Source organism: Amaranthus tricolor, chromosome 3 (assembly GCF_026212465.1).
Source record: "Amaranthus tricolor cultivar Red isolate AtriRed21 chromosome 3, ASM2621246v1, whole genome shotgun sequence".
NCBI classification, from domain to species: Eukaryota; Viridiplantae; Streptophyta; class Magnoliopsida; order Caryophyllales; family Amaranthaceae; genus Amaranthus; species Amaranthus tricolor.
The window spans coordinates 28,280,620-28,293,506 of NC_080049.1; the positions used below are offsets into that span (position 1 = coordinate 28,280,620).

At 32.4% G+C, this 12,887-nt stretch overlaps 1 protein-coding gene across 2 annotated transcripts; it reads right to left on the reverse strand.

Moving 5' to 3' along the window:
• Positions 1-325: 325 nt before the first annotated feature.
• LOC130807858 (uncharacterized) lies at positions 326-8,959 on the reverse strand. 2 transcript variants are annotated; one of them, XM_057673231.1, is made up of 6 exons: positions 8,106-8,959; positions 7,707-7,918; positions 4,290-4,446; positions 4,109-4,194; positions 3,937-4,028; positions 326-1,521 (listed from the first exon to the last, which is right to left on the reverse strand). In XM_057673231.1, the coding sequence occupies exons 1-6, from the start codon at positions 8,439-8,441 to the stop codon at positions 1,286-1,288; spliced, it is 1,119 nt and encodes a 372-aa protein (XP_057529214.1). In that variant the 5' UTR covers positions 8,442-8,959; the 3' UTR covers positions 326-1,285. The 2 variants fall into 2 exon arrangements, with proteins under 2 accessions (XP_057529214.1, XP_057529213.1); XM_057673230.1 differs by having other exon boundaries at positions 338-1,521; positions 4,290-4,521; positions 8,106-8,958.
• Between the last annotated feature and the right edge of the window lie 3,928 nt (positions 8,960-12,887).

Sequence of the window (12,887 nt, forward strand, 5' to 3'; positions counted from 1 at the left end):
TTTAATAAACATAATAATTTAACATAAAACTTCAAACTTAAAAAAACGATTAATCCTTCTTCCTCACCCCATATATATATTTGTCATCAAAAGTTGAAACGGCAATATAATTTTAAACAAATTATCATGAATAATATAAATTTTCATTAATTTCTCTATAATAATACCAACTTTTGATTAATTATGAATAACATCAACTTAGAGGGGCTTTTTCTTAGAATAATATCAACTTTAATTTATTAACTAATTTACCAATTTTTTTATCATATAATCTCCTATAGTTTGATTTTTATCATGTTAGGAATATTCAAGGGAAACACACCCCTAAATCAATATTATTTATGGTTAATTAAAAGTTGTAATATTATAAGAAAATATGCAAAAAGTTATATTATTTCTGATAATTTTTCCAAATAGTAGTATTTAATGAAAATAATTGTAAATGGTGGAAGGGGGTGGAGCAGAGAGGGTGTAGAAGTGTCCAAGCCAAGTTGTTTTGTGGTTTTATTTGTTAAAGAGACTTCATTTTGCATTAACAAAATTAAGTTCACATTTTCAGTAGGATTAGGCATTAAAACGTCTGAGCTTTTTACGTTTAAGAGTAGACTGAGGAAATGAAAGGACAGAAATGGTGGCGCCAAATGAACAAGACGGTCAATGGCGTACCGTAAATGTGCTTACAAGTACAACCATCTTGGTAGTTGTACAAAGAGGAGCACCTAAACCATGTTGGATTCACCAACAAAGATATATGAGAGTAGAAGCAATTAGAGTAATTTTTAAGTTTTATTCTATAACTATAACCTACTCTATAGTCTATATATAGTTTTAAACAACAACAAAATCCGACAAAACCACCTAAACTATCAAAATCCCCCACAACAAATTTATATCAGTTATATTCTGGTCACTGATAATCAGGGCAGTGGATCAGATAGAACATAAACACAGCCTATTTCCCATCTGCTCATATGAAATCAAGATTAAAATGGAAAATTACAAGTTTCGACACATCGACACTTCTGGACTCTGGTTGCAAGCTTTGTCCGCTGCACCCCTGTTTCTATCCCAATCCAGCCGGACCTTTAAACTATACTGGCACTGGAACAACCTCCTATCCTTTTTTTCATTTTTTTTCCGACCCTTTTTCCTTTTTTTCACACATTTTTTTTGTTTCCCTTTAAAAAGACTGTCTACTAATATACAGACAACTAGAACATGTCAGAGACGCTTGCACATCCTCCACAATGGTAGGCAATGTACAGTTACGATCTATTTAACAACATCATCTGCTACGACAGAAGAAAAGGTAGTCAGGGTGATTGACCTGGCGTTGTCTGAGCCAATTACCAGCTGCCTGCAAAAGCTTGTTCAACAAAAGACGTTCACACCCACTTTTTGAGGTCCACAGTGGTGCTCTGAATTTATATGAGGCGAGACCAGAAACGGGAAGAGAGATCCTCGGAATTCCATCAATCTCACTGGGATAAGTCACCAACGGAGCTCGAGCAGAAGGGGCATCTGCAAACATTAGGCATAACAGCTAGTAGGTAGCCCCATAAAAACCAAAACAATCGACAATTGAAGATAAAACAGGTATTAATCAAACAATTTATAAATATAAATGTAGCAGACAGCAGATCTTGAGCTTCTATAGTATATTCTATCCACAAACTCTTGGAAAGCAGTGGAAAAACCAGTTTTGCAATCTAATGAAGAAAGCCAAGATACATTACAGGAATCAATTTGATACACTAGCTATTTGCTTTTGCATGAACGTATCAGTAATAAATGCGGAGTAAACTTTGTATGGTGTTTTTCAGAAGAAGAAGCAACAGCCTATTACATCTACTCTACTCAATAATGTGCCCACACAAGTAATGGGGACAGGGTGAACATATGAAAACCAGCAGTCTGCACCAGTGTTCAATTAGTTTATTGCATACATGAAAACAAATCCAGAAACTTTGAAAAGCCAAGAGGCTAAATCTTGACAATCCAATTCAGCCCATCTTAGTCTACATTAATTAGTTTTAACAGGAAAAGTTAGACAAACTTTATAAGGAAACCAATATTTCTGATCAACATCAATACAAAACAGCCAATTGAAATAGAAATGAAGTATATTGCTATGTAAGATATTCAGATTTTGCAATTAACTGAATAATCTTATTTGCTCTGAGTTACCTATTCAAACGTATACTCCTACAAATTACAGTTTTATCAATCACTCAAAAATCATAATTAAATTTCAATCAACTTATCCTTTCCACCAATCCCTCTTAACATGCTAAAGTCCTCTTGCAACAAATATTTCTGGACTATTTCACGTTTACCTCAAATTAGAAGTGGACATTTCCTTCTATAATTTGGTCAGTTATATCAAAAATGTCAACCAAGAATTTACTAGTTAAACATGTAGCAAAAACCCATGATACAGTAATGGGTATGGGATCCAAGCATCAAACTCGTCCAATTCTAATTTAAGAACTCGAGAACTCGTTTGAACTTTGTAGTCCAAAATTCAGATTTGGACACAGCAATAAACACAGATTTTTTTTGAAGGTACATTTAGTTTTCTTAATTTTTTTTGATGGCTATATGTGAAAACTTGTTACCTTATTTATATAGGAGTCTTTTACACAATTAAATAAAAACTAAAAAGAGTGAATATATTTTAGAAAATAAAATCTGAGCTTTTTGTGACAACCAGACTGCACAACGTTGCAATAATATCAAATAGATAACGACATTTCAGCTTCTCCCTCTCCATTCTCTATACATCCCTTTTCTCTCTTTTCCCAGTGTCTTAACTCTCAATCCCCAATAAAACTTGTTACCTTATTTATATAGGAGTCTTTTACACAATAAATAAAAACTAAAAAAAGTGAATATATTTTAGAAAATAAAATCTGAGCTTTTTGTGACAACCGGACTGCACAACGTTGCAATAGTATCAAATAGATAGCGACATTTCAGCTTCTCCCTCTCCATTCTCTATATATCTCTTTTCTCTCTTTTCCCAGTGTCTTAACTCTCAATCCCCAATCTCCTCCTCGTAGCCTGCATCATGCTGTTCAGTCTGGACTACAAGCTCATGGTACAGAAACCTTGGGTTCTGATCCTCATGACATTCAAACACAGGTTGATATTGACAAACCCTTTTTTCGGATCTAAGAAAAACTTTAAAACAACAGATGATTGGGTCAATTCCAGTAGATTTTTCTTTTAGGTTCTCTTTAGCTAGACTTTTATTAATTCCACCCCTCCTCCCAACATATTTTCCAAATCAAAGTATGGACTAAATCTAAATAATTAGCAAATAAATATTGACAATAAATGGTCTCATGACCTTATTTATTATCTACATGATCACGTCCGACAAATATTCACCCCTTAACGAAAATAATAGATAAAATCCAGTGGCCAAATAAGTTAGTTGAACCAACTAAAGTCTACAACAATCAATTATAGTCCAAATCTGGCCTATATATGTGCCCCCAGGAACGACAATAAAAGATCGCAATACACATCACCGATGGAAGCTTTCCATCCATGCAAATTGAATTTCAAGTGTCAAGTTGCAAAAACTATTTCCATTTACATGTACTCGAGTTATGCTCCAATTGCACATAATGCAATCATTTGATAACTTATACGAGATGATCTACAAGGTTAAGCTAAAGGGGAGCCAAATAGCTTTTCATTTTCTCAAGCATATGAGAAAAAAAAAGATTGTTATTCTGCGTTATCACATGCATCCTTCCAATCATTTTCAACAACACATTTAACATCCAGTTCTCACTTTTATAGATGTCTTAATATTGAGATCATAAGCACGAAATTTAGATTACATGGAAGAGAGAAGCATGTAAATGAAACTAATTAGTAACTTACTACAGTCAGCTAAAAAATACAAAACTTGTGAAGCATTACCTCCAACGGGTGTGTATAGATAATGATAGGTTAAGAAACAAGCATCTAAATCTTTCAATGTTGGTCCCGTAGGTATCCTATATATAGGGTACCTATCAAAGTCACAAAGCCATAAAAGTCAGAACAATTGGAATTACAAAGAAAGAACAAGGTTTTTGGAATTGGAAAATACCAAGCCACAGAAAGCCAACTTGAAGCCAGTAAATCACAACTGCGAAGTGACTTCAGCTCAGGGAAACGCAATGCCAGATCAGAGATCTATCAAAATCCAAAAGAAAGGAATAAGCCGAAGAGAGAATAAAAGATATCAGTATTGTTCCCCTATGAATGCTACAAAGTAAAACAGAACTAGCCTTATCAGCCAAAGGTTCACGTCCATAGGGTTGATCATGTTCAAGATATTCAAACAATAGGCAACCTTGATGGGCCCTATATTCACCATCATCACTTGAAAAACCTTCTTGCAACACTGTCTGCTGATTCTGCTGGCCCCTTGAGTATGCCAAACCCCTGTCACGCTCAGAATCACTACTTCCGTCACTACTTGAGTCCCTACTAAAATAATCACTGTCCTCACTTGTGCGCCTGTCGCGCAAAGAATTATTACATCATTGTCATCCACAGTTGTTTGAAATATTTTCCATATAATTGGATCTATATATGGAATATACAAAACTTATACTGTGAGTAAATAAGTACGATAACAAAAAGAAAAAGGCGCCAGCCGCCACATTAACAATGAGAAAATTAAGTCAAATCCTTGAAATATAGTTGTAAAATGAAATACAAGGCAAAGCTTAGAACTATGCCATGCATGGAAATACACTGCATGAAAACATCGGGAAAATAGGAAGAATCAATAAACTATGAATGCACATGATGAATAGGAAAGAATCATCAGGGGGGTTACAGATACAATGAACCTAAAATCTACGCAGGATATAATGAGTTGGCCTCTTTTAATTACCTAAATTTCAGTCAATATACAGAAGGAAGAAAAGACGAGCTACTTCAATTGAAATACCCTCAAGGGAAATATTTTTCTAACTCAATTCAAAAAACTACTTAATGTCCACCTTTAATTCACTAAACATAAAAAAGTGACAAACGGATGTCAACAACATTACAGAACATCGACTTTCAATACTTGACAGCAATTAGGCAGCGTAAATGATATAAAAGAGCACAACTACAACAATGAACATGGATAATCAGGCCAAAAATATAAACTCAAACCCTTATTCTGCATGTTTGCTAAGCTAAATAATTCAAGGTCTCTAATAATTCCATTGTATCCATTATACCAACAGTCCCATTCTTCTCATTCCCATGAAGATAGCAACTTCATGTTCTCAATATTTCCCTGAGTAATCCTTGTACTGTTAATAGAAAAGAAACGACCACTCCTATTTGATCTTTGCAACAAGAAAATATAACTCAAATGATTCCCACTCGCTCATACCTATTAACGTTCTCTAATCAAGTAGTATGAAGCAGAGAAAACGCAATAGGTGTATTCAAGATAAATATTTCTATTTTCAATAACATTTCAGCAGATAAACTTACATTCTGAATGTGACTCACCTAAAAAGCTAAATATTTCTTTTTTGCTCAAAGGAAATCTAAGACCGATGCAATATTATCGAGATATGCCAATTTCATTGGTCAACTAGTATTACCACATAAAAACAAAATCAGCATTGCTAAAAAAATTTATTGAGGTATTGACGTGAGCATTTAAATGCTAGGCCGAAACTTAAGTTCTAGTCTTAAATCATCGAATCTTCCAACTCAAAAACATAATCACACTTGAATAGTATTGTGCCTAGCAGAGTTCAATTTGCAACGCTCACTCAGCAAAAATGAAAACTAGCAAGTCAAACCAAAAGCTCAATGTTGTGTCCTAGACGCTACCAGAATAAGTATGGCCTCACTTGAATCTTCTTCTAGAAACTCTTTACATAAAATGTTCTTTCATTTTTAGGTGATGATTCAGTCCATCAGTATCTAGGATCAAAAATACAAAATTACTTAATCAAATCCTAACCTTAATATACAAGTCCATTACTACGAGCAACATAACATGTTACATGAATCATAGGTGCACATGTAACATGCCAATTTTTTCAAAAAAGGTACTTCTATCACATACAATATGTAAATCACCAAAACATTACGAAAGAATCGAATCCGGTACTTATCCTTCCTTGTCCATAAATGGTTAAGTAGGCATAATAATTATCCTACTAAAAAGATTATACTTTATCATCAGCAACAATGAGCATTAAGACAACAACTTTTACCCAACATGCACGTGCCGCTGCCACCAAAGGGAAAGCTTCATCAGACAACATCGTTTCTTTATGTATAAGAAAAAAACATAGTTACGTGGGATTCAGTTTGTTTCATCTCGGTGCATATTGATGTAAAGTTTTATTATTTTTAGTTATACCAAGTTATCAATTAATAATATTAAGGGTTAAAATAGTACATTGAAAAGCGTGACAGAAAGATGAGTAGCAAATATTAAAAAGCGGAGAAAGTATATGATATAAGCACAATAAGGCCACTATATCCCTTTCCCACTATAAACGGCTCCATTTATAAGCAACACGACAAAAGATCTAACCAAAAATGCATCTTGTAGATTAATATACCTATGTACTTTAATACAACCACACATCTTACTGAGTTAAAGTAGATTTCTTTACGTATATTTCTTTATAAACTGTTGTAACGAACAAAAATGGGATGTTTACAACTAGATATCCATGCAGCTTTGAAACTAGAACCAAAAAGGCACATAATTAAAAACTATCCACAAATCCACAATTAAAATTATTCTTCATTATTACTTAATCATCCATATGCAAATGAAACCAAATAGGCCACAAACTCCCTTCCCAGATTATCAAATCAGTACATTAAATGTAAAATAAACATTTCCCATGAAAACCGATTCTCACATACTTCTACGTAAACATGCATGGAAAACTCACGAATGGTACCACAAAAACACGGTTCACAGCTCGATCGTTACATCATCCTCTATGAGTTTAAATCAACAAGCAGTGGTTCAAAGTTTGAACATTAAAATTTTATCTTTAGTATGAAATCTAAGGGTACTAAGCAATAGCGTCCAAAAAAACAACGTAACTCCAAGGAGGATCTAAAAGCAACGAGTACTGGCCCACCCTAATAAAAACTAAAGCATTCTAAATGGAATATATGGTAATACAGTACAAGTAAAGGACATAGCATGGATTCTCCACGTTTTCAGTCCATTCTGTATAGAGTAATTGTATAACCTAATCTTCCCAAATTGATCCACCATTGCATTAAAAAGCAGAACACAAGCATGTCTTAGTATTACTAGGATTGTAAAGTAGGGAATAAATAAACTAGGTACTCATTCTAGCATTTTGAGAAATATCAAAAACAATTAGGGAACAAGACTATCGAGTATCATCAGGAACATGACAATTTACCAGAAGAACAAGACATCATGGTAAAGTACAACAAAAGCAGCAAGCATTGAAAACATGCACATAATACTCCCCAACATCAGTATCCAGAACTCACATACCAGTTAACACAATCTGAATGACAAGACAAACACAAAACAAATCATAACATTCATTCTCAACAATTAAAAGATCCCATAATAGTGCCATTCAATACCATCAAAACTAATCAAAGTAATGGTCAAAGAAAAGCATCTTCAAATAATTCCTGATAAGAAAATAGAATAAACATTGATAGTTTAATACCTTGACTTAACGGGTGATTTAGAAGAATCAACGTAAAGTTGGATAGCAGACAAGTATGGAACATAATATTGAACAACAGAATCACTGCCATTCAATACTAAAGGAACTCCAGCCCCATAAACACTCCATTCCTTATATGAATCCCACAAATCACTCAGATCAAAGTAAGGTTGAAACTCCACATCACATGTGCTCAATCCTCTCATTGTAGTCTGCAAATACGCAACATTTTTTATTAACCAAAAAATTTAATTCAAACCATACCAAAACAAAGGGAATAAATCAATTTAAGAGATCGTCCACCAAAATTATTCAACCCCATCCCTTCCGAATGATCAATCATCTTAATTCCAACCATGCATGAAAATGAATAACAGCATTTCAATGGAGTGATTATACCTTCGAAAGATAATGGCAATTCACAGAAGGAGTTATAGCCTCAAGAAAACGTTCAATATTACTCGATGAATCCTCTTCCTCCTCATCCTCGAAATCCAATAAGGCTGCCGGTTCCACTGTCTCTTCGTTCCGGTGTTCCGTTTCCCTGCTCCCAGATACGACATGATTGTCTCTATAATTGATTCCTGCACTTACCCCTCCATTGATAATATCACTTTGAGTCCTTTGAAGTTGATAGTTCTTTTGATTGTTATGAAAATTTCTTCGGCTTTTTACTGGAATGTAGAACCGATCATCACTAGGATTCTGATTAAACTGTAAGCCAGCACCTAACATTTTTCCTTTTTTTATTTTTCTACTATTTTCCCACTAAAAACCCTTTTTGTTTAAAAAACAGCAAGAAAAAAACACAAACCCTTAATAAAAATAAAAATCCTATAAAACCCACAAAAGTTTAACCCTAATCGAAAATGAAAACCGAATTTAACTATTCAAATTATACCACCTATATCCCAAAAACTCAAAATCGAATCGGTAAAATATACCGAAACGATTCCAAGATCAAATAACTAAATCCAGCAAAATGTAAGACAATTAAAACAAACAACTCTAAAAAAAGATTAAAATTGAAGTAAAAAAGATTGAAAAATCAATAATTTTTTGAATGAACTAAAAACCACATGAAGAAATGAATTCTCCGATCACGGATTGAATCAAACAGCGAAGAGAAAAATGAAAGAGTAAATTAAATTTAAGGAGAATCAGAAATGTGAAGCGATGGAAGAATGAGAATGAAAGAGGAAGTAGTGAGGGTCTGGTGAATGATGATATAAGAGGATGGGATTTGAAAATGGGGAACAAGAAAATAACAGATTTATTTATTAATGAATCTCTTTTTATTTTTTTATTAAAATTATTATAATATTATAATTTAATTATATATGACAGTATCTCTTGCTGCTTTATCCCTCTTGAGTTTTGTCCGCCCTCGTGTTTTTGTAGTGTCTTTTATCTTATTTTTTAATTTTTAATTAGTGAGCTTATTAGGAGTAAAGTTTAGGTTATTTATTATAGTCGTAAAATTTGATATTTAAGCTCTGTAAATCAAAAATGAAATCATTGTAATTATGTCATGTACTGTTTGGGAATAAGTATTTCCTTTTAAATTATAGATTTTAATTATGAAATTATAAATGAAGAATTTGAGAATGACAAGGTTTGAGTAGTCATTTTCAAATTTTCAACTTTAACTACTTTAAAAATCATGGTGGAATTTGATCCAAATCTAAATTTGAAAATTTTTTATTCTCAAACAATAAACTTGAGCCAATTTCAAATTTTCAAATAAAATTATTGTTCCTAAACATGACATCAGCGAATTTCAAATACTGGGAAATAAAGTGACATATTTATCTCTAAAATAACATTTGATTAAATTAAATTACCTTTAACTCTTAACTAGAGCTAATTTATCTGACTCATCTATTGATTCTCTCTCATCTAACTCATGTTAATTTAAGTTAAATTCTTCTCTTTGTGAAACCATCTTTAATTGGATCGGTTCATTATATTCTTTAAAAATATGAAAATGTAGAGTAAGTACTACATGCTTACTCGGTAGGATTTTGGTAACCTCAATTAAACATTTAAGATATTGTAAGTAGGCATTAAGAATATGGTAAGTATGCATTAGATATGATGTAAGTATGCATTAAGGATGATGTAAGTAGGCATTAAGAATATTGCAAGTACGCATTAAGGTTGATGTAAGTAGGTACTAAGGTCACGGTAAGTAGGCATTAAGGATACAGTAATAACACATTAAGTTTTAATGGGCTTAATCTGATAGACTTCTCATAGAGAGAATAGTTTTTCAGGAGACCGATATTGGCTTCAACAATAGCTTTAAAGACATGTATAACTCTCCTTTTTCTCTCTTACAAATTAAAACCCCAAATAATCAATTATCGATTAATTCTAAACCATTGTTTAAGCCTTTGTTACTCAGAAATATTGTTAATCGCTTTGAACTTATAATCAAATAATGTATTCCAGTAAGAAATTTTGAAGCCTTTTAATATTTGATTTCAGGTACGAAGTAATCATACCATGATTGTCACTTTAATAATGTCCAAAAACACAATATTATCTGTAAAACATAAAAGTAAAAGGACAATCCTAATATTCTGCACAAGGTAGAGTTCGAGTAGGATTTTTTTCTTGAAAGATGCGGACAAACCATTCTTGTTCCCCTTAAGCAATGAGTAAAAAGGATATGCACAGTCAAAAAACACCCCAGCTGATACCTGCGTCTAGTAAGGATCAAACCCTAAACCTTCTGCTCAACATGTAAATGCTCTATCCATTGAGTCACAAGCGCTTTTGCAAAAAAAATAAAGTTGTAAAACGCTTGTCGACACTACAAAAGAATGCTTATATAGAGACTATCCATTTCCTCGCAAAAGCATCGCTAATGGCATAAAGTGATGAACTTGCGACGCAAGAAACTGTCCGTCGCTGTTTAGATGTTACCTTGTAGTGAGAATACACGGTAGTTACGAATTGATTTACATTGGAGAGAGAATAATGGTTTTGAAGCCATTGTTGAAGCTTCAAAACAAGTCATTGTACGTTCAAGCTTCAAGGTAGTTATTTTTCAGATGGGAGAAAATAGAAGATGTGTTAGATTAACTAGGTTGGATTAAGATTAAAGGTAAGTTGGATTCATCAAAAGTTATTTATAGATTAGTAGGTCATCTTATTTTTTCGGTGACTACATACTGCTGAGACGGTTAATGGCTGTATTTTTTTATTTAAAGTGGTTATAACGCGTAAATATTAAACTTTATGACTATAATTTATAAATGATTTAAAATTTTACATTTTAAGGGAGTTTTCAAAACAAATTTTAACTTTTAATATCTTTTAAAATGTTTAAAAAAATATATAAAATCAAATTATATATAAAAATTTCTATACATCAAAATAAATCTAATAAAATTTAATATAAATATATTTTAACCAATGTATAAACATGAAAAATTATGTTTAAATTCCTGCCTCCTGAAATTAAAACTTTCAATATGGAAAAGTCTTAGTGACATAAATAATATTTTTCGTTGATAAAGTAAAATAGTTATACAGAAGTATAATAATATAATTTCTTTAAAAGAAATAATCTCTCTCTATATATATATTATAGAGAGAGACAACTGACATAGATAATCACTCCATTACCGTAGGAGACTGCTAAGCAAATTATGAATTTATGATTCGACAACAACGATTATCATAACTGGTCGGTTTGGTCTTGAGGTTCAACGCAATATTATCGATAGGGTTGTTGATCATAGATAAGATATGCATTTACTTAGGGCGCGAAGTTAGAAAGGGTCCTAAAATTAAAAAATGCTATTTAATGCTTTAATGGAAGTACACACTTGAAATTTTGCAATTTATGAGTAGTTCTTTTATTATTTATGAATTATATGATACGTCTATATTTTTAATGCTAATTATAATACTTCTTTTAGTTTGCCTAGGGGCCATATAATACCAAAACGGCACTGATTATCGAATATTATCACTAGTATTGCTACACATGGAGATATGCACACACAATATCCTGAAAATAGTGAAAGAAGAGAAAGTAAGGGAAAAAACGCTTCACTGATCATGATTTGATTATGATTGTAGTTTCATTGATTTGGACATTTGGTTATTATATTGGCATCTCAAGAATGTGTGTGGTTTAGTTATGGAAAAGAGTTTGTAATATGGGCTTGGTAAATTGGTTAAATCAATGGTTAGATAGTACTCACGGGTTGGGAAATTATGAAATAGATAAGCTAATTTATATATATAAAAAAAAAGGACGAAATAAGTTAATAATCAATTTATTTCGAAAAATAAGCGTCTAATTTCCAAACTTGAAATTTGGTGCTGTTCGCAGTTATTTAACTGCGAACAGGGCTGTTGACTTTTTTGGCCATGTTCGCTGTCACTAACAGGCTCATTGTGCTCGATGGTGTTCGCAGTTAGTAACTACGAACAGGGTCAAAAAAGTAAACAGGCCTGTTAGCAGGACTAACTGCAAATAATTTCTTTGCCTTTTTAAAAAATTAAGCACCTGTTCGCAGTTAGTAACTGCGAACAGCACAAAATCTCAAGTTTGAAAATTAGATCCATATTTTTGGAAATAAGTTGATTGTTGACTTATTTCGTGATTTTTTTTTTTTTTAAATTCACTTATCCATTTCATATTTTCCACGAGTTGGTGTCTAAAGTGGAATATGAGTCGGGTAAACAGATCTAGTATGAGTCATGAAAAAATGTGAAACAAATAAGCAAAATTACCAAAAAAGAATTTAAAAAATGAGCTTCGACTAAACTTAATTATAAAAATAAACGTATTTATGTCCGAGCCTAAGGTTAAGTTAGTTCGCAGTTATTATCAGCGAGCAAAAAAGTTGGTCAAAAAAGTTAAAATTGTTTGTTTGCAGTTAATAACTGCGAGCAAAATGGAGACAATGTCGTAACATTAGAAGGGACAAAAAGACTAAAAACATGTTTGTTCGCGGTTATTCGGACAAAACATAATTTTCATTTTTTTGTCTTTTTTAACAGTATGACATTGTTTCTCTTTTGTTCGCAATTAATAACTACGAACAACCAATTTTGACTTTTTTAGACTAATTTTTTTGTTCGTTATTAGTAACTGCGAACTAATCTGACCTTAGGCTCGAACATGAAGACGCTTATTTTTTGAATTAAGTTTACCCG

What these genes read in the sequence shown, in the direction of transcription:
- LOC130807858 (XM_057673230.1), bottom strand. Translation starts at nt 8,441, where the DNA reads ATGTTAGGTGCTGGCTTACAGTTTAATCAGAATCCTAGTGATGATCGG. An exon ending in GTGAACCTTTGGCTGATAAG is followed by an intron (nt 4,195 to 4,289) that starts GCTAGTTCTGTT and finishes GGATTTTGATAG; the next exon opens with ATCTCTGATCTGGCATTGCG. An exon ending in TCTATACACACCCGTTGGAG is followed by an intron (nt 1,522 to 3,936) that starts GTAATGCTTCAC and finishes TAATGTTTGCAG; the next exon opens with ATGCCCCTTCTGCTCGAGCT.